This window comes from Fusarium sambucinum, chromosome I (genome assembly GCF_050947815.1).
Source record: "Fusarium sambucinum isolate potato_lamoka chromosome I, whole genome shotgun sequence".
In the NCBI taxonomy this organism is placed as follows: domain Eukaryota; kingdom Fungi; phylum Ascomycota; class Sordariomycetes; order Hypocreales; family Nectriaceae; genus Fusarium; species Fusarium sambucinum.
In genome coordinates, this window is record NC_139294.1 from 7298751 (window position 1) to 7325622 (window position 26872).

The 26872-nt window shown below is 46.3% G+C and overlaps 11 protein-coding genes across 11 annotated transcripts; 7 read left to right on the top strand and 4 right to left on the bottom strand.

Annotated features, from left to right (window-relative positions):
- Nucleotides 1-199: 199 nt before the first annotated feature.
- FSST1_005086 (uncharacterized protein) lies at nt 200-1060 on the top strand (the record flags this gene model as incomplete). Its single annotated transcript, XM_083231326.1, has 3 exons — nt 200-251; nt 314-918; nt 971-1060. The coding sequence occupies 3 exons, from the start codon at nt 200-202 to the stop codon at nt 1058-1060; spliced, it is 747 nt and encodes a 248-aa protein (XP_083088516.1).
- A 363-nt stretch (nt 1061-1423) lies between these two features.
- On the top strand, nt 1424-1951 carry FSST1_005087 (uncharacterized protein; the record flags this gene model as incomplete). The annotated part of the gene is made up of 1 exon (XM_083231327.1): nt 1424-1951. The coding sequence occupies one exon, from the start codon at nt 1424-1426 to the stop codon at nt 1949-1951; it is 528 nt and encodes a 175-aa protein (XP_083088517.1).
- Nucleotides 1952-3056: 1105 nt separating this feature from the next.
- FSST1_005088 (P-loop containing nucleoside triphosphate hydrolase protein) lies at nt 3057-4514 on the top strand (the record flags this gene model as incomplete). The annotated part of the gene is made up of 1 exon (XM_083231328.1): nt 3057-4514. The coding sequence occupies one exon, from the start codon at nt 3057-3059 to the stop codon at nt 4512-4514; it is 1458 nt and encodes a 485-aa protein (XP_083088518.1).
- Nucleotides 4515-4811: 297 nt separating this feature from the next.
- On the bottom strand, nt 4812-5108 carry FSST1_005089 (uncharacterized protein; the record flags this gene model as incomplete). The annotated part of the gene is made up of 1 exon (XM_083231329.1): nt 4812-5108. One exon carries the CDS (start codon nt 5106-5108, stop codon nt 4812-4814), a length of 297 nt encoding a protein of 98 aa, XP_083088519.1.
- A 772-nt stretch (nt 5109-5880) lies between these two features.
- FSST1_005090 (uncharacterized protein) lies at nt 5881-7106 on the bottom strand (the record flags this gene model as incomplete). Its single annotated transcript, XM_083231330.1, has 6 exons — nt 5881-6173; nt 6221-6509; nt 6562-6643; nt 6691-6905; nt 6953-7023; nt 7073-7106. 6 exons carry the CDS (start codon nt 7104-7106, stop codon nt 5881-5883), a joined length of 984 nt encoding a protein of 327 aa, XP_083088520.1.
- Nucleotides 7107-7652: 546 nt separating this feature from the next.
- On the top strand, nt 7653-9930 carry FSST1_005091 (uncharacterized protein; the record flags this gene model as incomplete). Its single annotated transcript, XM_083231332.1, has 2 exons — nt 7653-8108; nt 8158-9930. The coding sequence occupies 2 exons, from the start codon at nt 7653-7655 to the stop codon at nt 9928-9930; spliced, it is 2229 nt and encodes a 742-aa protein (XP_083088521.1).
- A 74-nt stretch (nt 9931-10004) lies between these two features.
- Nucleotides 10005-12307, bottom strand: FSST1_005092 (lipoxygenase; the record flags this gene model as incomplete). The annotated part of the gene is made up of 3 exons (XM_083231333.1): nt 10005-11982; nt 12036-12235; nt 12284-12307. The coding sequence occupies 3 exons, from the start codon at nt 12305-12307 to the stop codon at nt 10005-10007; spliced, it is 2202 nt and encodes a 733-aa protein (XP_083088522.1).
- A 2066-nt stretch (nt 12308-14373) lies between these two features.
- On the top strand, nt 14374-15565 carry FSST1_005093 (catalase-like domain-containing protein; the record flags this gene model as incomplete). Its single annotated transcript, XM_083231334.1, has 2 exons — nt 14374-14560; nt 14616-15565. 2 exons carry the CDS (start codon nt 14374-14376, stop codon nt 15563-15565), a joined length of 1137 nt encoding a protein of 378 aa, XP_083088523.1.
- Nucleotides 15566-15711: 146 nt separating this feature from the next.
- Nucleotides 15712-16952, bottom strand: FSST1_005094 (Alpha/Beta hydrolase protein; the record flags this gene model as incomplete). The annotated part of the gene is made up of 5 exons (XM_083231335.1): nt 15712-15914; nt 15963-16224; nt 16273-16350; nt 16404-16461; nt 16510-16952. The coding sequence occupies 5 exons, from the start codon at nt 16950-16952 to the stop codon at nt 15712-15714; spliced, it is 1044 nt and encodes a 347-aa protein (XP_083088524.1).
- Nucleotides 16953-17677: 725 nt separating this feature from the next.
- FSST1_005095 (ankyrin repeat-containing domain protein) lies at nt 17678-23947 on the top strand (the record flags this gene model as incomplete). Its single annotated transcript, XM_083231336.1, has 1 exon — nt 17678-23947. The coding sequence occupies one exon, from the start codon at nt 17678-17680 to the stop codon at nt 23945-23947; it is 6270 nt and encodes a 2089-aa protein (XP_083088525.1).
- Nucleotides 23948-24903: 956 nt separating this feature from the next.
- FSST1_005096 (aldehyde dehydrogenase domain-containing protein) lies at nt 24904-26620 on the top strand (the record flags this gene model as incomplete). Its single annotated transcript, XM_083231337.1, has 6 exons — nt 24904-25212; nt 25270-25502; nt 25553-25768; nt 25819-25879; nt 25935-26277; nt 26328-26620. 6 exons carry the CDS (start codon nt 24904-24906, stop codon nt 26618-26620), a joined length of 1455 nt encoding a protein of 484 aa, XP_083088526.1.
- Nucleotides 26621-26872: the final 252 nt, after the last annotated feature.

Sequence of the window (26872 nt, forward strand, 5' to 3'; positions counted from 1 at the left end):
TTGGTCCAACGTGCCGACACGCGAGATACCCGCAGTAGCGTCGGTGAATATTTATAAGCAGATGACATAATTGAACTCGAATGTGAGGTCAACGTGAAGAACCCTACCTCTACATAAGACAGAAATCTATCCAAATAAACATTTGACCTCTATTATCCTCACCTCTTTCAAGAAACAACTTACTTATTAAATTACTAAAATGGCCTCTAAATCCCTTTACGCTATCATTGCTGGTGTCGGTCCTGGTACAGGTAAGCTTGATCTCCTCACCCCGCTTACTACTACCTACGTCTTACTCAGATTATGTCTCCAGGTCGATCCGTCGCTTTACGTTTCGCCCAAAAGTATCCCGTAGTTCTCTTCGCCCGTCGCCCTGAGAGCTATGAGAGCACTCTCGCAGATGTTGAAAAGGCGGGCGGGAAAGCCATCGGCATCACTGCTGACGTGGCCGATCCAGCATCTCTAAAGAAGGCCTTTGACGATATCAACAAGCAATTCCCTGACAGTCATCTCGCTGCAGCAGTTTACAACGTCGGCAGCGGTGGGTTCGTCAGAAAGCCCTTCTTGGAGCAGACAGAGAAGGATCTTGACGCCAGCATCGACGGCTCAATTCGTTCATTCTTTCACTTTGCACAGGCTACCATTCCTCATCTTTTGGAAGCGGTACCAGAGTCTCACTACCCGCCTACTCTCATCCTTACTGGTGCTACAGCTTCCATCAAGGGAAGTCCACAGTTCAGTACTTTTGCAGCAGGTAAATGGGGACAACGTGCGATGCACCAGTCGCTGGCGAGGGAATTTGGGCCAAAGGGTGTTCATATCGCGCATGCAGTAATTGATGGAGTGATTGATATCCCGAGAACAAAGGAATGGGCTGCAAATGATGGTGTAGAAGATGGAAAGATTAGTCCTGACGCGGTAAGTTATGAGCTAGATGTATTACTGGACAATGGCTGACTTGTGTTGGTAGATTGCTGAGGCATACTGGAATCTTCATACACAACATCGATCTGCTTTTACACAGGAGATTGATATTCGACCCTATGTTGAGAAGTGGTAAAAGTTGGGCGTTGAGTTTGGACCGTCATTGGGGAGGCCTCAGAAGTACAGGCGAGACAAGAAGTCGATACAAGTAGTTAGTTCGTAAGTGAATCTACCATATAAATAGGACTCGTCCATACCAGTTTTGTCTTTTCCCCTCAAAGAGCTTCTGATACGCAGAAACGTCAGGGCTGAAACTATGACTCCTTGATTCATCGTCACAACCTTGTCCAACCCCGCTTTTGTCTAAAGTCAGCGGAGACAGCTTCTCCGACAAGATATGCTTATTAGAAGCCACTTTTACGATACAATTCACGCATTCTCAGTCCATTCAACCAATCCCTTATACTTTTTAATCTAATACCTTCTTCTACTAGCAGCCATGCCTTTCTACCAGATCCACCACTCTTGCTCTCTCAATCAAAACCAGAAACAACTTCTGGCAACTTCCATCACCCAACTACATTGCCGAGCTTTCAAGACACCCTCATTCTTTGTCCACGTACGCTTTTATCCTGAAGAAAACAAAGATAACAACTACTTTGTGGCTGGATGGCCTCACCCCGCCACTTCTAACCGCATCGTCGGTCTCGTTCGCGACTCTCCGTCGCGGTCCAAGGCGGATTTTGACAAATTGGCGACCGACATTGAAGAATACTGGTACAGCGTACTGGGAGTTCAGCCACCAGATAAGAAGGCGAGATGGAATGTTGGAGATGAAGACAAGAGACTGATTATGGTGACTTTTACACCCATGGTGGCACTTCGAGAAGGAGGCATGACTATTCCAGAAGCTGGCAAGGAAGAGGACTGGCTCCAGGAACAGTTGCCCTACATCGATCGTATGGCAGTTAAAGGGATTGAGGGTTTTGCGGGATTATACAATGATGCTAAAAATAGTGAAAAATGAGCTGAAACTCGTGGAGCACAATTTGTTGTTCCACGAGCTCGATGGATTCTGGAATCCGTTTCATATTTGTTTGAAGGACTTGATTCACTTTTAATGATAAAATATATCCAATCACATAAGTGGGCTGCTGAGCAGTGCTTTTGTATTGTGTGAGGATAAGGTTGCTCTTAGAGCCCTATGTTTCGTGACGTACCGTCTCATTGCATCGATTAGACTTTGCGAAGCCCCCCATCGAATATATCCAATCACATGTTTTTCGGACAACCTCTCCCAGTTTCTTTGAACTAATGGTTAATTGTTATGCATAAATTGTGCTGTATATCGTAGGGCTGTTCAAGGATGAAGAACATGGCTGTACTATGCAAACCCTGAGTGGAGATGTACCAAAAGATCGGTAAAGGCAACAGATGAAATCTACGTATCTATTAAGCGTCTTTTATCTCGTCTTGTTAATATGAGACCCAAGAATTATGCTTAAACTAATAATACATTAATACGAAACGCCATGTCTAGTTATTAAATAGTCAAAATGTATATTGTCAGTACTGTAATTCTCCGATGCTCTAGGGTATCACTAAAATTGTAGCGCTATGACTAGCACTGGTAAAAGCGTGCTGAATAGTTTAGTCTCGGTGCTGATATCGAATTAGTCAAGTACCCTTGATACCGTAGTTAGTTCTTCACAGGACTGAATGCTGTGTCTTTCAGCAATATCAATATTAGTTACATCCCACGCTATGTTGCTAATGCAAGGGCGAGATGACACGCAGCAGAGTCAAAGTCATTGGCAGGGATACGCGGTAAGAAAGGGGGACTATTCTCCGAGAAAGGTAGGCGGTCAAGCTCGGCATCATAAACATTGCCAAAACTTTAATAAATCTGTATCTTCTGGGTTACATTGCATCTTATTATTATAGAGTCTCTCATAGATCTGTACGCTACCCTCCATGATTTTCTTTTCTGTCGCTCGTTAACAAATGTAATCAATTCAAGTCTCATTGTTCTTCACAAATCATTGAGTCTATCCCTTCAATGGGTGCTCAATTGCACTCGTCGCTCATCCTCAATTGAGTAAACCCTCAACGTCATCTGAGCCATTGACGACATGTCTCATCGAATACCTATCGGCCCAACAGCTGGCCAGAATCTCCTCGACCCTTGGACTCATGGAATTGGCATCATGCGCGATGTCTGCTCGCGATGGTCAGAGCTTGACATTACCCAAATTGGCTCCCTAATCGCTATAGCCGGCACAGTCCCCACAGCCTGGAGATTTCTGAACACTCTATGGAACGAAGTCTATGGCACGATAAGACGGTTCTTTCTTGCATCTGTCACAGTCCCCGGCGGTGATCCTTTGAATAGAAGTGTTGTCAAATGGATCATGGCCAACCGGGAACGGCATTATCGTTCGTTCCATGGAAGGACTGATGTTGGACAAAACGGAGATCGCGCAGCTGCTCTTAAAAAGACACGGCATTCAATACAGTATTCACCCCATTGGAACACGAGATGGCTTTTCTGGGGTGGAAATCTGTTTCTTGTTACGAGACGCGTCAGCGATTTCAGCTCTTCTTTATCGGACCCTAGTTATGATGGAATTGGGGGAGAGGAAATAACCGTGAGCTGTTTCGGTTGGTCAGCAGAGCCTATCAAAGCATTCATTGAATCCTGTCGCGAATACTCCGATCGGCAAACTCAATTCTTCGTCATTATCTACGCCCGGGATCGATATGGTTTATCATGGAAACCAAAAGCTCGCAAGCCAATCCGCTATCTAGAAACTGTTCACTTCGACAACGGAACCAAACAAGACCTCCTTGGGGATATTCGCAATTACCTGGACCCCAAGACGCAGAAGAGGTATCAAAGCCGAAGTATGCCTTATCGACGCGGTTATCTCTTTTACGGACCCCCTGGAACTGGAAAGTCTTCCTTGTCAGTAGCCATAGCAGGTGAATTTGGTCTCGATCTTTACGAGGTCAAGATACCCAGCGTTGCCACAGATGCAGATCTCGAACAAATGTTTCAGGAAATCCCACCGCGCTGCGTTGTGCTGCTGGAGGATATTGACGCCGTGTGGACAGACCGTTCCAACTCTGACAATGGGCAAGAGAGCGGCTCTGCACCAAACTGTACATTATCCGGACTGTTGAACGTACTGGATGGAGTGGGTTCCGTGGAAGGACGAATCATTATTATGACGACAAACCACCCCGAGCAACTCGACAGTGCTCTAGTTAGACCAGGCCGCGTCGACATGAAAGTGTTGTTGGGCAACATCAGTCGCAAGTCGGCAGAGGAGATGTTTGTACGCATGTTCTCTCCCGACTTGGGATGCACATCGCATCTGGACATGGACGAGATTAAAGAGTTGGCAGCTCAGTTTGCCGAGCAGATTCCAGACGACACGTTCACGCCATCACTGCTACAGGGCTTTTTCCAATTGCATCTTGAGAGCCCTCTTGATGCGGCATCAAGTATAGGAGCTTGGGTCAAGAAAGAGCTTGAGAAGAGCTCAGAAAAGGAGTTTGAGGTTATTGCGGGAAAAAGAAGAGTCTGAGGCTCAGTTAATCAGTGTAAATATATATATGTAAAGTTGGCATAAGGTCTTGGATTGAGGTTTTGGGTGTACTATATCGTATACAGACAGGTCTTTGCGAGTTATTCATTTCCGCTTATGGGTAGAGGTGATAAGAATAATATTTCAAATGGTATCTAAAAATAAGTCTAAAATCCATCGGACAAGAAAACGCTCAAACAGCAACCTCCATCTGTCTATCAACAACTGTATCAGTACACTCTAATCTTACACATCCATCTACTCATTCTATACTCATGGAAGTCAAGTATATCGCGCTTAGCAAGCTCCGCCGCCGCCGCCACCGCCACCGCCTCCATCACAACCACCACTTCCTCCTCCTCCTCCGCCGTCACCACCACTACCGCCCCATGCATTAGTGAAGAAACCTGCCGCTTCACCAGCAGCAGATCCTATGTGGTCGTATTTGCGTTGTTTCTTGTACTTCTTTGACTTTTTATACTCTTTTGAGTACCCGCCGTGTTTATCGTATTTGTTTGCGTAACCCATTGCAGGTTGAGGATAATAGTCGTAGACCATTGGTTGCTTCTTTTTTCTGAATAATGGTATACACATTTTTGTTGTTTGTATATGTGTAGTGTTGATATTGATTTGGTTTTATGTTTAGGAAGATTGTATTTGAGAATTGACCGTTGTCAATGTTTGGGTTTAATCAGTGTGTTGAGTAAGGGTTCTTGTATGTGTTGATCTGACTGTTGAATCTTGATGGTGATGATGATGATGATGATGATGGAGTATCCTTGGGTTGGAAATGACCATTTATATATACAAAATAATGTTGGAACACGATCAGCCTTGACAACTTCACATGACGTGATGATGGTCACCTTATCAGTTTCAAGCCCGAGGCTGAGCTCTCGGATATCGCCCATCTAACATTGTTCCAGAAGACATTTAGCGTCATAATTCAACTCGTCAGCCGCTAATTGGTTGTGACAGTGACACAGCTGAGCGGGCTGTGCAACCTAATAAAGGGGAAAATTGGGCCATCGCTTTATCGTTACCATATTCAGTCTAGCAGCACATCAGCCCTGCTCCAAGGCACCGCCGATCTTTACTGGAACAAGGGGTGATACAGCGATGATCGACACGACACTGGCATTTTCACTGAGTTTTGAAATCATTGCGAGTTTTATTGCTGCGCCATACGGGGTAGCCGCTTATTTACCCTAGAAACGTAAAGACTAGACGAGATTAGGAGTCCCAAACAGTCGAGGATCTGGATGCTTTTATATCGTTGATTCAGTACTATTTGACCACACACTCCATAATTAAATGGCACGCATATTGGTCCGTTTTCTCATATCATCCAACTCCCTCAAACCAATCAATAATCAGTCCACACACTCTTCTCGCCCACGTCGATCCCAGCCCAAGCTTTGGTAAGAAACTCATTGGGCTGAGTAAACTTAAAGTTAGGCAACAGCTTATTCCACTCATCAGAAACCTGGAACGCGCCATCTTGGAACCCAAGCAGTATGCCCTTCACCATATTGGCTGCCAACTCTTTGCGGACAGCAACAGGGATTGATGGATGCTCAGGTAAAGGGAGCCATGGGGCCTTGACTTCACCAGCGAGAAGGTCTTTACTCTTGAGCTTTTCGACGGTAAATGGCTTGCCTGAGAGACGTCAGTACAACGTGGGAATAATTCACCGAATACAATACCTCTAATTGTCTCTCCCAGTACCACCAAGTCATTTAGTGTGATATCTGCGCCCTTGATACCACTGATAATAGGCCATTCTTCCTCGTACTCCACAGCCAGAGCTGTGACTTTGGCCGCATCTTGTGCTGTGATAAGTGAGATGACAGCTTCACCATCATCAACAAGGAGAGCACGGCAGTTATTGAAGTTGACGGGTATTTCAAACATGCTGATGTGTTTGGATGACTTGTACGGGTAAGTCATGTAATTGGTAAAGAGTCCGTAATGAAAAAGTGTATACTCGATAACCTAAGGGTCTTTGATTAGTCACTAAAAGTAGTGTGGAATGTAGAATGTTCACCTTCTTGTCCTTGTTGATCTCGGCTAGGTACTCTCGAGTTTCTCTCTTGAAGTCATACCAGGGTAAATGATCGAGTTTAGAGCTATTCTAGGTTAGCATCCGTACGTTCCTGGAGGACTGGAGACTCACGCTGCCCATTCACTGGGTGCGAAACGCTTCACTCCAGCACGGATTGAAGCATCAATCAAAGGTTTCTGTGCTCCGGCTCCAGTCTCACCCGGAGAGATGGACATGAAGGAAAGGACAGTGTGGACACCCTCCAAGAGCTTTGCTAGTTGGTCGACATTCTGATAGTCCGTCTTGAACCACTTGACTCCTGGTGCGATGGGTGTTTCGGGGGCGTCCTGTACTTGTGAGAATCGGTTATCTTGTCTTGGACCTGGTTTCTTACCTTTCGTGAGAGAAGTATGACTTCATGTCTGTTTCTGGCGAGGAGGGCATCGAGGACTTCTCGTCCTACGTCTGTGATTCATGTAAGTAACATGGTATGAAAAACAAGACTTAAACATACTTCCTGCTCCTCCAGCAATTGCAATCTTGACCATGTTGAGCTTAAGGTGTACTTGCAAGGGGTTTTGTTGAAACAATGTTAGAATTTGGTATGTTGCTAAATAACTGGTGAATCATTCGATCAGACACTCTTATATACCAATGTAAATGCTAATCCTTAGCGATTGTCTTCTCCGCCATTTTATAGTGCCAGACCTTTGTCCGCCGATGATAGTTTGCTAGTATCCCTGAGGTAGCTATGTCCGACATTCGTTACCGCAGTGTTATTTTTATCCTCCGGTTTTATCAACACTGCAAAAAGTTGATCTTCTGGGTCAGAGAGTACAAAAAGAAGCAGTCTAAGAAGTCTGCTCTAAGTGGAATGAGTTGATCTACTAATTTCGTCAGTGTTTAGTCCAGGGTCCCATGGCGTGAGGCACACTATGCCTAATCTGGCAGGGTGAGGGGATGACAAATTACTTATGTCCGGGAAATCGGCGGACGAGTAGGGGGAATCCTTCCACTGTCAGCAATTATGACTTTATTCCCTCTCAAACAGAGGCCCTTCACTACCTACTCTCTGCCAAATTACACTATCAAAAATGGGTGACCACATTCCATTGGACGAGCATCATTTTCCAACCACTTCCCGGCCTTCGGAAATCGAATCCGCACCAGCCCCGAAACGGCGGAAACTCCGCAAGGGGACCCAGTCATGCTGGGAGTGCAAGCGGCGGAAAGCAAAGTGTATCTACTCTGATCATCTTGGTGTTTGTGACTCTTGCAAGAAACGTGGAACAGATTGCGTTAGCCAGGATGTGCAAGAAGCCCCGCCTCCGCTTGGGAGTAACAAGCATGTCGTTGATCGTCTTGGAGAAGTCGAAGCCTTGGTTCAGCATTTGCTCAAGGCTTCACAGACTGAGACACATTCACATGAGAGGCTTGTATCTCCTGAGAGCTTGGGGTCAAGAAGACGAAGTCACGATGACGGACATTACTCCAATTCACCTACCATAACTCACGCGAATATCAATCCTGGCAGCAAAGACTTACCTACAGTCAGTCAAAAAATGTCCGAACCATGAATTTAATACTGAAATTGTCTAGAATATCGTTTCAAGTACTGCACTAGAGCTAGAAGGATCACCGTCACTTCCATCAGAGGGTGAATTTGGTGATCTATACAATGAGCTTGTTGCTGTCTGGCCCAACCCAGACGATATGAAAGTCATCCTAAGCCTTCCAGTTGAGCCCTCACAAATCATTCGCGCACTCACTTGTGCACCGCCGAAGGATCGAAATTCCGGTCTTCCGTCTCCTACCAACCTTCTTCGATTACCACCACGCGGATCACATCCTGTCCTCGTGGCGCGAAAGATGCTTGTCCTAGCCACGTATCTCCAAGGAGTGCCGATAGCATCAGAAAGATATCTTGACAAGCTCAGCCTAAACTACGAGACGATAATGGCTCGATTGGTCAAAGTCGCGCATGACAAGGTCACGTGTAACGATGATCTTGTCTCCTCCCTCGAAGGCATAGAGTGCATAATGCTCCAAGGCCTGTATGCGAACTATAAAGGAGATCTCCGTCGTTCTTGGCTTGCGGCTCGCCGGGCGGTCATGATCGCTCAAATGATGGGTCTCAGCAAAGGAGTAGTTCCATTTTCATTCCGGGATGTTGCCGTTGATGTCAATGATTTATGGTTCCGTCTCATCAATTTTGACAGATATCTATGTCTGATGCTTGGTCTTCCTCAAAGTTCACCTGATGAGCCAATTCCTCATGTGGGAGAACTCGAATCATATCCATCGAACCGGAAATTGCAAAGTCTTTGTTCGATTGCCTGTGGAAAGCTCTTGAACCGCAAACCATCAGAGATATATGACCAGACCATCACTAAAGAGGTTGATAAAATTCTTCGAGATGCTTGCACTTCAATGCCGGCGCAATGGTGGGTCATGCCTACTCTTGCGTCTCACTTGGAATTACCTGACAGAATCCGCGAAACCTCGAGATTCAACGATCATTTTATGCAGTATCATCTTTTACTGCAATTACATATGCCATACTTATTGATAGAAGGTGGTAAAGAGAATTGCGGTTACCACAAACTCACTGCAATAACAGCAAGTCGAGAGATCTTGACGCGATTTGTCTCGGTCCGATCGATGCCTCAAACAAAGACGCATTGTCGTGGAACCGACCTCATCGCTTTCATGGCATCTACGGCGTTGACGCTTGGCCATATCCTTTGCGATCATCGTCATAAAAGAATCGAAGATAATGGATACCATTTCATTGTCCAACAGCGATTGAGTGACCGAGGTCTGCTGGAACAGGTGCTTTCTATAGCAGAAAACAATATGCAAAGTCCTGATGACGATATTTCAAAAAGGCTAGCGACACTTCTTCACTACCTTCTCGCCATGGAGGACAACGTCACTGCTGGTGTGCGGTACAGTGTATCGTTCGCGGAAGATGCCATGAAAGATGGGAGCTTAGGCCATAATGTCAAAGCCAACAACGATGGAACCGAGCTAGAGATCCATCTTCCTAACTACCCGCTGATAAAGATCTTGCGTCGCGATCCAGAAGGAAAGGAACCTTTGCCGACTGTGATGGAACTGCCTTGGGGTAATATACCGGTTGATGATAGAGGAGGCGGAAGAGCGAATGTTGCGATAGCAGGTTCCTATCCGGGCGTTGGCATTGCTGATCCATTGTCGTCGTCAGAAGCTGAGAGTTCTAGAGGGGATCTAACCATAGATACAGAACTTCCGCAAATTATGCCAGGGGGTTCAGTTCCAGATACATGGACGTTGGAAGGGATGGACATGAGCTTTTTAGATGCGTTTGCGGATGGGCCAGCTGTTATTTGACAGAGCAGATTTAAATCTAATGAATTACTATCTAAGATAGAGACCTGAACTTTTGAATAATAATCGTTGAATATTTAAATCAAGATCGAGATAGCAGTAGTCTCGGGCTGCAGAACAGGATATTCAACAGTGCCTTCAGTCTGAGCCTTTGAGTATTTCTCAAACTCCACTCCAGCACTCTTGAGATGACTGTAAAAGTCAGCAGCAGCCTTCTTAATAGCCTTGCAGTTGAACTTTGTGTTTTCGGTTATAGTGCGGTTCTTGTTGACATTGTATAACGACTTGGCGTAGGTGATCAGGTTGTAGTCTTGCTGCACCTTGAAGCTGAGGAGCTCGGGCAGCTGGGCAGCCAGAAGCCAGTCTTTCCACTTCATGTCATCGGTACCGATGGGTAGAGCTGCAGTGAGGTCTTTCTCCGTATAGCTCTGTAGGGCCTGGAGATCCTTGGGCAAGGGTGTGCAGAGAGCAGGCGGTTTGGCAGGCACGAAGCTGTAGTAGTAGTCCTGAAGATAGTTGACCGCAGTGTGTTGTGGCGAAGCTGTGTGGATGCACATGGTGACTGCATCGATCAGCTCTTCGACGGTGGTGATGGTTGGGAAAGAAGGAATCTGGCCATTGGTCTGAATCTCCTTGCACCAGTCGCCAATGTAATGGTCCTTCTGCACAGAGTGATCTGACGTGTACTGAGACTCAATGACGGTCTTGACAAAGTTGCGGATGATACCCCAAAGTAGGTACATGTCGTTGGCGTAGGGGTAGTTCTTGTACTTGCCACTCTTGTCTTCCTTGATGTCGAAGCCACGCTTCTTAAGATCGTTGGGGATGTACTTCTCCTGGAAGTTGAAGTTTTTGTATGACCAGTCGACCAGCTTGAAAGCATTGTTGCCCGTAAAGTCGGCAGAAGGACTCGAGGGTCCGAAGCCAGCGATTCTCGCAATGACACCTGGGACCAGGAGTTTGCGTGCGGCAGCGTTCAAAGAAAGGGTCCTGAACCAATGTGGGCTAAGAATTTCGTACAAGAGTTCACCTTCAGGGATTGTTCGGTTAGTTGCGACGATGATGGCCTCTTCGATCATGTGCGTGTCGACAAGATGGGTAGCAATCTCGTGTCTCGCCCAGTCAGCTGTCTGTGCAACAGTCTTGGCGTATCTCCAAGGCCAGTCGTCCTTCTCAGCGATATCAGCCACGCCATCTGGAGAGAGTCTTCGGTTGAAGATGGTAATTGACTTGTCCAGTGAGCCTTTGTAATCGAGTGTGATAGCCAATGGGTGAAGACGGCCATCCTCATGAAGCTGGAGGATAACCACCGAGGCGGCAGCGTATCGGCTAGTAGTCTTTCCAGTTGGCGTAGTGCCTTTGAGTTCGTACACTGTGTTCTGGAGGATTTGTTCGTTGGAAACGCCCGTAGCTTCTCGGAAGTAGGAATAGTCTTGGATAAGGATATCCTTTCCATCCTCGAGAATTGCCTTGACTTTATCAAGACCTTGCTTCTGTGCTTCATCGATATAAGCCTTGATCTTGTCCGTAGGAGCAGTCTCGATGGTGCTAGGGTTGACACCACTGAAGTGCTGCTGGGCAAATCGGGCGTCTGAATACCAATCATCGTATTCGCCAATGTTTCGTCCTTTCATAATGTCGGCAGCCTTATTCAGGTCATCCATGTTAGGAGTGCTGCCATTGTTTGCAGAACCAGATTTGGGGAGCTGAGCCTTGTTGTACTTCTCAACGTCGACAAGAGTAGGTCCCTTATAAGGGGTGTTCTCGTGATCAATATCTTTAGGGATGATAAACGAAACCGCCTGGGCAATCTTGGCTACAAAGGCTGTTTCCTGCATATCAAAGATTTGACCGACTCCCTCTGACCTAGCGGAGCCCGGTTTGCTTTGCCGCTCATCTGGGGGAAGGTTCGACTCATCATTACCATCAACCTTCAAGTGAGGGGGATAGCCATCACTCCCGTCGCTCCACTGATAGATACGCTTCTTGAGATCAAGCTCTCTTTTTACAGGAAAGATGGGCTCGAAGCCGCGCTTATCAAAGTGGGAGACAGCACTATGAAGTGGTTAGCATGTTTATGTAAACTGTAAGATACGATGTCTGCATACGCGTCTTCCAAAATACTGTATATCTCAGTCAGGGCCAATCTGGTACCCTTATAAGTTCCCTTCTTGAGACCTTCGTCCGCAACAAGGTCTCCGTCGAGAGTTCCATATTCATTAGTACTGAGTGCAATGCCTTGCTTCAGAAGTTCATTGAGAAATACTCCTTTGTCCCAGACTTGAAGAGGATCATGTTCGATGTTGTGCTCGAGTCCAGAGCTCAGGATCTAGTCCAGCGTAGATCTGGGCGGGACAACGTGGCCAGCAACTGCAGACATGGTGTAAGAGCTCACTCGATATCAATTGTATATGATGAGGAAGAAGGGAACTGAATGGATGAGATAAGAATGAGAATAGATATCTGAGAGTTGCTATGCTGGTGGCAGCCTCTATATACTAAAGATGCTGAGAAATGTCTTGAGCCTTAGATGGTTTAGAGGCAACCTGGATTCCATTGTGGTAGAGGAGAGACAGTCCTTGGCAATGGCCTTCATGTCGACAGGGAAAGACGTAGCCATCCCGGTGTCAGCTAAGAAAGTGGGAGATAGAAGATACACTGTTACCAAACCAAGAAGAACCAAAGCGAAAACCGCTTAAGCCCCTCTCCCTATCAACAAGATTGCATTGCAACTATTGAAACATGCATTTCAGCTCGCCATAAACTGTCCAGGCATCTTTCGAATCAGCCAATCAGGCACAGGTTATTCCATCAACCGCATGTGACCTAGTGACATCTCACAAGAATAGACTTGCGTGGAATATTATAGAAGTGGTAGAGCCTTCTTAGCCAGTAGAATGCTCGGTCGAAGAGCTGAGGCTTAGACAAGGCGTTGCGCAATAATGTTCTCCACAATGGCGGACTTGGCCGAGATAGTAGCCGGTGATTGAAGCAACAGTTCATGCAAGTTAAGCAGAAATTTCTATCTGCTGATGTGAGACGTACTAAGACTTGTACTCAGGTCGCTGATGGAAAGAGAAGGTAAGCAAATCCGGGTTATTCCTTTGGTCATCACACTCGTTGACCCGCATTAGTTATGGCGCTAAAGACTTGGAAGGTCCAACTTCAGTTTAGTTTCTGCCTTGTGGCTAGCTGCCTAGCTAGCTCGGTTAGTATTATTGGGATAGAAGTTTTAGTGTGAAACATATCACCATATTTGGACATATGTTGCTACTATGTAAGTGCCACTTTCAGGGACGAGAAGTTCATGAGTGTCTCGATTCAATGATGGAAGGATCTAACGTTCCCTTGCATATGTATGTAATCGGCCCAATAGTAACCATAGATTTAAATCGACGTGAATAGATACTAGAAATGGATTAACGTCTCCTGCAATAACCTCGGTTCGACATCTCGGTCATAAAGTTCGGGTAAGCCGACATTGATCTGACTTATGCCTTCGAGTCTGCCTTTCCACTGTGAAAGGACAATCGTTTGATCCAATCAAACATGATAAGAATATAATCTTTTTTCTCAGCCTCACCATCAATCCCTGTCGACGCCGCCATCACAGTTCCGTTTTGCTAGACCCCTGTCTAATACTCCAGTGTTTCTGCAACGTTATGGAGACAGGCTTTCAATCCCTGGACCAACAAGCTTCATCTCTTCATAAATATCTGGTTTATATAGGTCAATCGAAGGAAACTATCTCGAGTAAGCAGCTCTATTGTACTACAGTCGATGGGGATTATGAATTGGGGCTCGACTACGAATCCGGAGTGAGCAAGACTGGTGTAATATCTCGCTTATTATATCTCACAGCCGCTCAAACTATTGAACCAACCACCATGAGCTGAAATTACCAAGAAAGTACATTAATAGGTGTTACTACATACGTTTACTCTATGTACCGACGTTGCACTGACGCAACCAAAGCTAAGACATTGTTGTGTTGTCTTAAGCCTCAGGGCAAGGATCAGCTATTCTAGACCGTTCTTTACCATAATGTTTCCACTTGTGGAAGCCTAGTCTGACGTGTGTTTGTGGCCAGCTGAACCACCTATGGGCATTTTCCGTGTGATAGTTATACATATCACAAATCTTGATGGAGACTATGCTCAGCCGCAGGTCGTATCTCATTCTGGATTAGCCAAACCAAATGGCAGTATGAGTCTCTAAAGAAGTCGATCAACTTGGCGGCCGCCGCTTAAGCATACTACCCCTTCCAATTTTAACAGTTTGTAGATTGTTCTTGGGCCTTACCATGGTTACATATCCAATTAGTTTAACCACCAGCCTTCCCACCACCTTCAGCCTTGAACTGAAATACCCTTCGGTCCCGCGCATTGAAGACATTGAGCTCTGCCTATTCACAAGTCACCAGTTCCTCTCCATAAGGTATCCACAATGTCTATTCAAGTTGTTCCTCAAACTACTATCACCGTCGGCCTTGCCAACGATGCAGCTGATCAAAAGTCTAAAGCTTGCTTGAATGCTGTTTGCCACAAGCCGGAGCCATCAAAAGATGAACTGCCTCAACACTTGGTTACTGCGATGCAGGGAATCTTTGGGAAGCACCCTGGCTATCGAACAAGTTAGTTGTCCAGGACTTATGTTTCAAACCTAAAGCTTACCACTACATACGATAGCCCATGCCAAAGGTCTTCTCGTTGAAGGAACCTTCACGCCAACTGAGGAAGCTAAGAACCTTTCTACGGCCGCACACTTCAACAATGCGTCTACCAAAGTTATTGCGCGCTTTTCAGTCGGTGGCGGCCTGCCTCATGTCGCTGATGTAGCCGATGGTGCTACTCCCAAAGGTGTAGCCATCCGCTTCCTGGTCGACGACACCACACACACTGATCTGATCGCCCATTCATTCAATGGATTTGCAACCCGCAATGGGGAGGACTTCCTGACTTTCCTCAAGCTTTTTGGAATGGACGGGTATACTGATGCTATGCTCAAGAAGGCCCAGGCCGGAGGTGGCGACTCCTCGAAAGAGAAAAAAGAATATGATCAAGCTCATACTGCCTTTTTGTCTTTCCTTGGAAACCCAGATCACAAGTCAGCATTGAATTTCGTCCAGTCTGAAAAGCCAAACCCCCATACTTACGGCACTATCACATACTATGAGCCCAATACTCACGTGCTCACCAACAAGGATGGCAAAGAGACCAATGTCAGGTACCGTCTTGATCCTGCTGACGGAGAGCATTTATATCCCAGCAATACTCCCGAGGATAAGCAAAAGTTGGCACAGCTTGGAAACGACTACTTGGAGGATGATCTCCGGGAGCGATTTCCAAGCAAACCAATTATTATCAATATTCAAGCACACATTGCGGGTCCTGATGATGTCCTGGACGATGCTACCAAGCCGTATCAGAGTAACGAGTTCGTCACTGTCGGTAGATTGGAGATTAACAAGGTCTCGGATGACAATGTTGCTCAGCAACAGCAGATTTCGTTTCACCCGAACCCAGAGAAGGGGGGTATTGAGGGAATCAAGTCTTCGAATGACCCTTTGATCCAAGCAAGGAAAGGTGTTTATTGGATTAGCTCTGATCAGCGACGACATGAGACACAATTGGAGTAGGACAGTTTTATCTAATCACTTTTATATCGGTGGCGGGAATACAACAGAAATTAATGATGATGGATCTGATATAGTTCATGCTAAGATTGTAAAACGTATTGGTATTGCGCTCCACCAACTCCCTGATTTTCTTAGTTGGAATCCCTTCATCTTCTTATATGTTTTTCCAAGAAGTCAGTATACCTTTGAAGTAACTGGGAGGTTTCTGTTGCACTAGGTAAGACAACATGAAACCAATGCGGAAGGCCAGCATAACAGTGAATCTCTACCTGGACTCCGTCGTTCTTCATTGCTTCAGCTAGTGCGAAAGAATCGTCCCGCAGAGGGTCAACGCCGGCACACTGAATAACTGCAACCTGTTAGCAACTGGCTCAAATTTTCCTACAACGAAACTTACGGGTAGGTGGAAGGTCCTTGAATGAATCAGCAAGAAGAGGCGAGTGTCTGTAATCAGGCTTTACTTCGGGAGTATAAGCATCGTAAAAGGTGTCCATACCCAATGCACTGAGTATGGCATCGTCATGGTTCTGGATATAGCTGCCATACTCGTACCTATCTCTAGGGAAGAACTTTGGGTGGCATGATGCTGGAAAGTGTAGAACTTGAGCAATGACGCCAGTGATGCCATCTATCAGGGAGTTCAATGTGAGGGAGGCGGCCTAAAAACAATTAGTGACTCTGGAAGTCGGGGTCTCAGTGTTACTTACAAGCTGCCCACCAGCCGAACCACCGCTGAGAATGATCCTTTCGGGGTCAATACCTAGTTTATCCGGATTGCTTTTGCACTAGAAATTGTGAGCGTCAAGTCCTCCAAGTCCGAGATTTCGGCTGATCATACCCAGATAAGTCCATCATAACAGTCGTTGTATGGTGTCGGGAAAGGATGTTCAGGTGCTCTGGTCACGTCAGCAGGATATTCCCCCATAGATCCAAGCGAAACTCACTTCCGATAATCGACGCTTACGACAACAATATCAGGGTTCATCGCTGCATAAACATTCTCAATGCCATCAACCTCGTGTCGTCCGAGACACCAGCCTCCGCCATGCATGCGATACATGAGAACTGCATTCCTGTTCACTTTCTGTGACTTGTACACTTTGAGCTCGATATTTGTGCCATCGCGGGTAGATATATCGATCAACTCGGTGGTGACGTCTTTGTATCTATCAGGCCCGCCAGGAGGCATTACGGCGTCTGGATCACCAGCCACTACACGAACAGTTGCAAAGTCAGGGAGACAGTTTACAGCTGAACGTGCTTTTCTGATCTCAGGCTCTGCTCGTTCGTACTCGAATGTCTTTTTGGAGAGATGGCCATATTTGGGAAGAGGTGTGAAAGGAGCTGAGAGGTCGACATGGTCACAATTGGCTTTCATGAAACCCATTTTGACTTGCGTGGTGTGGTTAATCAGTTAACAACTTTGTTGTTTACAATAAACTTGAGTCTTTTCTAAGCTATTTATACCATTTAATTTATCCTCTCCAGTTATTATTTTGTTTTTTGCTCTATATCTCGGAAACGCCGTTACTGACGGTACATGATTCATAATGAGCACTCCCTGTATCAGTCTAGCGTCAAATCATGACTCAACACTAGTGGGGGATCAAGTACCCCCTAATCCATGTTTCAAGGTGATAGGCCTTATCTGTCAGTGTCGGGTAGGTTCTCAGATATGAGGACTTCATTCGGTCTGTCAAGGAATTGTGAGGTTTTACAGGTTATTAATTAAGAAACCATCGCTGCCACTGAAATAATTTAATTAGATATCAAGATACGTATTTTTGACGATAATCTTGACTGATGATCTGGATTAGCTGAGCTCCATACACATCACCTTGGCGTAGGTAGCCAATGCCTAGGCCTCGTTATGTCTTTGAAGGTAAAAAATAAATAGTGTTAGAACAACAGTTTAAGCTGTGAAACCTGTTCTACTAATTGTGTCTCCTACTGTAAGCGACCCAGTTTTCTGATACCCTGAGGAACAACAATCTGACATTGTGACATTGTCCAAAATACCTACGTCTCCAACTCGAAGGTAAGCACACAACAACATCGCGTCTCCTCATTTGATCTTATCACAACTTTGCTGGTCCATCGAAACTTCTTATAATGACCGAGTCTACGAATACCGCAGATGAATATAATATCATCAACCATCAAGACACAGCATTGGACCCTGGAGTCGTCGCTCAATTGAGGGAATGGCTCCAGCCTACCGACTATCTCGCTGAGTCGGGCGAGTTTCGCCGCCACCTTCTCTCGCAAGCGCCAAAGACTGGGCTTTGGATCTGCCGGACAGATAAATATCGGAAATGGCACGATTGTCCACGTCATGGAAGTCTCTGGATCAAAGGCGTGCCTGGCGCTGGCAAATCTGTTATGACAGCCAGTCTAATTCAGCACCTCAAAACTACCCAAGACTGCCCAGTCCTTTTCTTCTTCTTTCGGAACATTGTCGCCGCCAGCTCCTCACCCCGGGCTCTACTGCAAGACTGGCTTGCTCAGCTTCTTCCGCATTCCCCGAAACTACAGTTCGCCCTCCAATCTCGACGGCCCACAACCAGTCTGGAAGATACATCAGACAACGAACTGATTCAGCTGTTCATAGAAGGTATATCTTGCGTACCGAGACTATACTGTGTCGCAGATGCCCTCGACGAAATGTCGACCGACAACACACTCTTTTTAGAGAAACTCAACAGTCTCGCCACGCATCGACCTGAGACCTTGAAGCTGCTCATGACTAGTCGCCCAGAACAACATCTACAGAAATCATTACGAGATTCATCAATTATGCACATTGGTCTCCAGCAGAGCCTGGTCGATGCAGACATACTCGCTTACCTCAACCATCGATTTGATGTGTCTCCAAAGTCTCATGTTAATTGTCAATTCAAGCAAGTTATCATCGATATGGTTGCAAGAAAGTCTCAAGGTCTGTTCCTTTTTGCCAAATTGACGATGGATCAATTGGAGGAGTCTCTACCATCGGATACCCCCGTTGATATCTCTGCGCTTGAGACGTCTCTCCCAGTCGGTCTTGAGCAAACTTATACCCACATTCTGGAAAGGAAACGTTGTGAGTCTGGAATTACCATAGAGATGCAGCTTACGATACTGGAAGCCATAACTCATGCATCCAGACCGCTGCGATTGAATGAGCTTGCAAGCCTGTTGGAATGTGTATATCCGAACCTGACAAAGCCAAATACATTCAAGTCTTTGATTGCAATGAGTTGTGGGTCTCTAATTGAGATCCTCGAAGATGAGACTTTGCAGGTAATTCATCACTCTTTTACAGAATTCCTACGTGGGGAGAGTCGCAGCGCTTTGACAACGAAATCATCTGCATTCCCTATCATCGACTCGCTCCAGGCACATCAACGCATGGCCCTAAACTGTTTGGGATATCTCCAGGCTGGCTCACTGCTCTTGGACGTTGAGAAGTCTGGCAAGATACCTCTCGATCCGACCATCACATTTATGTCGCCCAGAAACGCTCTTGATCGTTATGAAAGCAAACACAGAGTCCCACATTTGAAGTCTGTCAAACAGACCGATCTATTTGATTACAGGACTGCTCGACTGCTACATCCGTTTCTTAGCTATGCTGTGGAAAATTGGTCATATCATGCAAGCTTCTACGACGTGTTGGAAAACGACTTTATTCAAGCAATCACCAGTTTTGTCGATCCCAAAAACATTCCGTTCCTGAGATGGCTGATGATTGAATGGGGGACGACTTCATTTCAAAAAGGTGATACTCATGGAATCCCAACACCTCTCCATCTCGCAGCCTTTGCAGGGTTATCTGAATTTGCTTCAAGACTGTTACGACAAAATGCGTCTGTGTCAGTTCTCGATGCTCAAGAGCGAACCCCTCTTCACTGGGCAGCTGCAAATGGTCATTTGAAAGTCACATCCCTCCTTCTACAGTATGGGGCAGACCCTGACGCCGATGATATAAGAGGCCTGAAGCCGATCCATCTGGCGATTCTAAGAGATCGAGTAACAGTCGTCAGCCTGCTGCTTCAAAATGGTGTCAGCCCGGACACTGCCAAGACCAAGGAAGACTATGAAGGCTATAGGTGTTGTACAAAGAGCACCAAAGGAGAGACTGCTATAACATACGCCAGTCGTGCAGGATGTATCGATACTATCTTGGCCATGGCGACTTTCTCTGACCAGATCATGTTGGACAAAATGCTGTGCCTGCTGTGTTCATGGAACCGAATAGAAGCTGTTCAAGCCCTATTGGACAACTCTACGGCCTCACCTAATGCCACATACCGAAAAGCGACGGCATTGCATTATGCTTGCGGCACACCCAGCTCTAAATGCGTCCAAATACTGATCAACAGAGGTGCGGACGTTGGGAAGTTATCTCGGCTATGCGAGGATAGCAAGACATTATGTAAGCACGACCAGGCACCAATCCATCGGCTGGTAAAAGAATGGAGCGACACCAACGATGCGGAGTGCCGAAAGACTTTGAAGGCTCTACTCAAAGGCGGCGCTGACATCGATCAGCCGAATGGCGAAGGGTTGACTGCGTTACTCGAGGCAGCGACTTATTCTAGGAACGCATACAATAAATCTGGTTCATGCTTACCTTCTGTCAAGGCACTTGTTGAGGAGGGTGCAGCTGTCAACGGAATCAATCCTCCCCATCATGAGATTACAACGGGAGAGATGTACATGTGGCCAAGCAGTGTCTTGCACAGAGTCGTTAGCAATAGCAGAGATTTGGAAGTGTTGAAGCTCTTGGTGGACCGTGGATGTGACTTGAATAGCAGGACTCTGCTCGGACAAACAGTACTATTGAGTGCTATGAACCCCACACTACGCAACCATCGACATGAATCAGAAAGCAAGACACGAGCTATCATCGAATACTTGCTTGACCAGGGAGCAGATCCCTCGTATCATGACAATGATGGCAACTCTCCACTTTCTCATTCTATGTCACTCGGTACCAGTATATTCAAGATACTGTTCGCAAGATGCCAGGATATCAAAGAAAAGAAACGTTGCTGGTTTTCACTATCCAAACTCCGCCGAAAGGATACAGAGAAGTTCAAACAGTGCCTGGAAATGTTTCTAGAAGAGGGCTTTGACATTGACACGAAAGATGAAGGGGGTAAAGCACTTTATCTCCACTGCTCCCTTCGGGGACCACGTGAAAGGCTCGAAATTCTAATAAGCCATGGAGCAAACTCCACTCTGAAAGATGATGAGGGGAACAATGCGTTGCTCCTTTATTGTCTTTCTGAAAGAAACGACTATGAAGCGTTCAAGCAACTCGTCACCCATGGAGTAAGTCTTCTCGAATCGAACAACGACGGCAATGGCCTTCTACATCTTATCGCAAAGTGGTACAAGACCGACGAAAAGCACGCAGAAATTGTCCGCTATCTGATTGATCTGTATGTCCCTGTCAGTCCAGTCAACCATATGGGATCAACCCCTTTGCATTTGTACCAAGAAATAGATGGACGATGCCACGTCAATGAGAAGGGAAAGGGTCATCACTTCATTGACGTTCTCCGCAGTAACCACGATATCGACTTTAGAGTGCTTGATAATAACGGTTACTCGTCTTTCCACATTGCCGCCACGAAATCAGAAGCGGAGGTTGCGAAGATGATAGAATGTGGCGTCGATATAAACCTTCAAACCTCGGATTCTCAGAATGCTCTGCATCTGGCGTGTCGTACCCGCCAGCCAAACATAGTCGGTCAACTATTGACGAGAGGCATCAACTTTGATCAGGAAGATGACTTAGGCAGAACACCTCTCTATCACGCTTGCCGGTCGGGCCAAGTAGAATGCGTGGCATGGCTACTGCGATATGGCGCTTCTCCCCATTTGAAAGCATCTGATGATTCAACTGTCCTTCATGCATGTGCAGATGTTGCATCGGAAGAAGGTGTATCTAACATGAATGTCCAAATATCACAACACAAACACTTTGTTTCACACGGTAAATTCCATCGAGGTGAATCATCCCAGCGGTCAGGCATACCCCGACCCTGGTATCTTCGGAAGTGCAATAGTCCCCCACCGATGGGCTCCAAAACAAAACTCTCGCCAGGACTTCCACAAATTATCGAGTCTCTCATTGAATCTGGTGTCGACGTCAGTTGCCGTGACAGTTATGGAACAACGGCTCTCGATCTTGCTCTCTTCACAGGATGTTCTGGATTGACCGAGGTATTCTATCGGTCTGACAAATTACTCGAACAAGCTACCAAGCATCTGGAGACCGACAATCATAGTTCGGATTTAGTGCAGAAGTCGCGAGGGAGACTTCGACTCCAGATATCACTGATGCTTCCGAGACCTTACCTGGAGGCTTTGCGTGAAGGCGATCCTCATTTCAAGTTGCTTCTTGAGGATCCTGGTGTTACTCTAGGCTTATTGTCGAACGACGAAATCACAATGCTCACTATGAAGAGCTTCAAGGCGACTCCGTTATCGACTTCGGTTCATGAGCTACTCAGCCAACTTGTGAAGCCTGGTTCTGAGCAAAGAATAGACCACTTGACAGTTATCGAAAATACCTCTGAGTTTTTCATTTACTACAGCAACTTCGAAGGAGTCAAGGCAAGACTTGAGGCAGCTACTTCCGAGTCGACATACAGCGGGAAGCCCTCTTTGACTGCCCTGGCAATGGCATGTTCGCAGAAGGAATCTAACCTCCTAACTGTGACAAAGCTCGTCGAGAAGCTGAAGGTAGATGTGAATGCTCATTTTGCCAGTGTTCCTTCATATGCCCGAGGAAGATCATACGATATAGTTCCAGGTGGCACAGCTCTCCATCTCCTCGCGTCAGCAGAAGGATACTGGCAGTTGGAAGCGTTAAAGTACCTTCTCGCTCACGGCGCCGATATTGACGCGATCGATGAAAAGGGAGACACTCCTCTTCATATCGCTTCCGGCAGACCAGAGTATGGAAAACAAGGTTTATGGAAATCAGAAGCTGTAAGAATCCTTCTCGAGCATGGAGCCGATGTCAATATCCTTGATAAGGGAGGCGACTCTGCTCTCCATAAGGCATCTTGGGCACCCAATATTGTTCAGGAACTTCTTACGAATGGAGTAGACGCCAATATTGGGGTTAGAAGCGTATTGTTTGAGTCCATCCGTGATCAGAACCTCGAAACGCTGGATTTGCTTCTCAAATATGGAGCAAACGCTGATGCGATTGATGAAGAGTGTCAAAACTGTTTTGTTGACATGGCATTAAACCGATCTCGCCTTGTTTGCCCTCTTATCTTCTCGGCATTTACTCTAACAAACTTCTTGGGGGTTGTTAATGACCTGTCAAATTCCGTTCCCTTACTAGTGGCACTCATACAGCACGGTGCCGACCTCTATCTCCCCTTAAATGACGACGAGACTTTAATTCATTTTCTATTTGAATACACTGGATACGAAATCATCGAAGCACTGCTACAAGAGCCCTGTGTTTCGCGGATCGACTTCAATCGCCGTGATCAACAAGGCAGGACTATTTTGATGGCAGCATGTGATTGGAGACGAGACCTACTAGATTATTCGATGAAGTCGCGACGACAGCTGCAGGCATCTACAAAGATATCTCCGTTGGAGATCCTGAGTCACGGAGCTAACGCTTCTTTGGTCGATTTGTCAGGTAAAACCGCACTGCACCATTTGTTGAACAATCCCGGATACCCCGATCATGTTCTCATCAGTTTCATAAACCGGCAAGAGGTATCTTCTACACTTTTGCAGAGGGACAGTGATGGGTACTCACCATTGCATTGCGCCTTGGGCACATTACGTCCAGCAGTTTGTGAAGCTCTATTGGAAAAAGGCGCAGGTTTATTTGAACCTGATCCCCAAGGTTGTACAGTCTTGCATCACATCGCATCTCAATGCCTTCTCCAGCAGCGAGAGCACTTAGATGGATGGCGGTGGTACAATGATTTGCCGGAAGATTTTTTTGACAGTTGCACCTCTCTCTGGAAGAGATATACTTCTCAAGGTGGTTCGATCAATGTTGCTGATAATGCTGGAGACACCCCATTGCATTCCTATCTGTCGATGTTGGATACTCAGAGAGACGACGAGAAGGGGGTAACCTGCCACGTAAATCACTACGAGATACTATTCCCAGAGAAGAGTGAGGTTGATGTCTTCGCTGTCAACAAAGTTGGAGAGACGGCACTACACAAAATTGCATCTCGACCACCCTCTAGGTATTTGGTGGAAGGACATGACAAGGCTCTGTTTGTTATGATGATGGAGAAAGGACTAGATCCGTTGAAGGAGGATGCAAAAGGGAGAAGTGCTTTAGATGTTGCGAGTGCTTTTGATAAGGAGGATATTCTTGGGTTGCTAGCTAGGAAGTGATATATAGTGGTGTATTCAATAGAGAACTATAGTCTCCCATCGTGGCGCGCAAAGCTTCCATAGGTGCGTGCGGACATAACGAACAGCAACTCGTCGGGCAAAACGTGGTTGAAAGCTGTCCCTCTCAATCATCATGATACGCAATTGCCACATATCGAAATCAGTTGTCGGTCTCTTCAGTTCCTCACTCCATACCGTCCCCCACATTCTCTTTCGTTCCCGATAACTGACAAAAGTACCAGAGATAACTGTTATGTCAATAGTCCGGTCATTTGAGGACTGGGTGTTCTCTTGTAGTTGCTGGGGTACACTGTAGAGACACCCCAGCTACTGGTGACCAATATACAAACACAGCCTACTTAGGCAGACATAACATGTGAGACATGACAAGGTAAGAGGGCCAGCGTGGTGATCAGCTTGTAATCTTGAACTTATAGTATGCATTATTATTGCCTTTACCATTACAGGGATCATCGACCTATCATTGTACCACAATCACTATCTTTTTGTCCGACCAAAGATTAATGAAGATGGTGGCCGAGTTGGAATGTGAATACTGTTGGTAATATATCTATATGACATCGAATCCAACCCATTTATTGGTAATGTCAAACTAACACTTGGTTTATTTTTGTGAAGCCGATTGAGAGAAGACGGCTTTGTTAGCCGCCCTTTCGGTCCGAGGGTTTCGGCTTTTGTTGAGAGACAGTTTCACATTGGGAAATGTTAGTGGAGGAGCCATGCATTAGCGTGCAGAGGGGCGTCATGCCCGATGGCATTCGGGAGTCTTTAATCTATCTTGTGGCACCTCATTCATTATTCGTGCGCTGTACGAGTTGGCATAAAGTGCGGGGGAGTTTCAAATGCTGCCATGTATATAAAAGACTGAACTCCACTAGAGGATTTTTACCTTGTCCCATCGCAGTTCATTCAACTATCACTATTCAACCCTAATCATGTCTACAAACGGCACAAAGACCCTCGACCTTAAGGACAACTACGTCCAGATCATCAATGGCAAAAGCGCCTCAACTCAGAAGACCCACCAGGGTATAAACCCGGCTACACTTGAAAAGAAGCCTGAAGTTCCTGTCGCTTCCCAAGATGACCTAAATAAGGCTGTAGAAGCTGCAAGGCAGGCCTTCAAGTCTTGGTCCAAGGTTCCTTGGGCAGAGCGTAGACAGAAGCTTTTTGCTTGGGCTGATGCTGTCGAGGCGCAAAAGAAAGAATTTGCAGAGTTACTCACTTCGGAGCAAGGAAAGCCGGTAAGTCTACATCATTCTGGTAACTTTAATGTTCAGAACAGATACTAAGGGCTACAGGTTGCGCAAGCTACCGGCGAGGCTGACGCTGCTGTTGCCTGGATCAAGGGCCAAGCGAGCCTTGATCTTACCGAAGAGGTCGTCGAGGATAGCGATACCCGAAAGGTCATCACTCGATACACACCTCTTGGTATTGTCGCTGCTATCGTTCCCTGGAACTTTCCTCTCATGCTTGCTGCTTCTAAAATCGCTCCCGCTCTGTTGACTGGAAATGTCGTCATTGTCAAACCTTCGTAAGAGCACCTTCGCCTCCCATTACGCTCTAGCTTCTGACACTTCGCAGACCATTCACCCCATACTGTGGATTGAAGCTCGTTGAGCTCGCGCAGCAGTTCTTCCCTCCCGGCGTCGTGCAGTCACTCAGCGGCGATGGTAACCTTGGTCCATGGATCACCAGTCATCCAGGCATTGACAAGATCAGTTTTACTGGGTCTACACAAACTGGAAAGTTGGTCATGCAGAGTGCTGCCAAGACACTGAAACGTGTGACCCTTGAGCTGTAAGTGCTTTTGAAATGGTGAGTTGGATTGGTTACTGACACTTCTTTAGTGGTGGAAACGATGCGGCAGTTGTCTTTCCAGATGTTGATATTGACGCAGTGGCCCAAAAGGTGAGTGCTGTCTGACTTATTGCAATGCGAAACAAGAATTACTAACAGCGCACAGGTCTCAACATTGGCGTTTATGAACTCTGGTCAGATTTGCCTCAACGTCAAACGCATCTACGTTCATGAAACCATCTACGAGAAATTCCGCGATGCAGTTGTCAAGCATGTCAAGAGCTACAAGCTTGGCGATGGATCAAATGAGGGAACCAGCCATGGCCCTGTGCAAAATGAGATGCAATACAACAGAGTCAAGACCTTCTTTGAGGATATCGAAAAGCAAGGATGGAAAGTTGCCACGGGAGGAAAGTTCGATCCCGAGCCCAAGGATGGTTATTATATCACACCAACTGTGATTGATAACCCACCTGAAGATTCACGGATTGTTGTCGAGGAGCCATTTGGTAAGCTAAGCTGAACTCATCAGTACTCGGTATACTGACATACACAACAGGCCCCATCCTTCCTCTTCTGTCCTGGAAAGATGAAGAGGAGGTTATCGAGCGCGCCAACGATACACGACTTGGATTGGGTGCTTCGGTCTGGTCGGCTGATCTGGAGACAGCTGAGAGAGTTGCGAAGCAGCTCGACGCAGGCACGGTTTGGGTCAATACTCATTTCGATATCACACCGATGGCACCATTTGGTGGACACAAGGAGTCTGGTATTGGAGCTGAATGGGGTATCAACGGCCTCAAAGGCATGTGTAATGTACAGAGTTTGTTCTTGAGCAAGGTTGCTGCTTAGGGTGCAATATCACAGTTTCAATAATCATTTCACGGAAGAGTCCCCGTCCTCGTGGAAAATAGAGACATTGACCTATAAGCTTTAGAAGATCAAAGGAAATAGCATAAGAACCCTTGTTTAAATAGCGTAGACCGACTTTTTGATTTCGTCTCTTATGCTCCTGAAGACCATTTCTTCTGGTACCCTGAGGCCCGAGTTATACCGCCTAAGCTCGAATTGGTGGGGCAGTATACTGATTCTCCGTCCGAATTT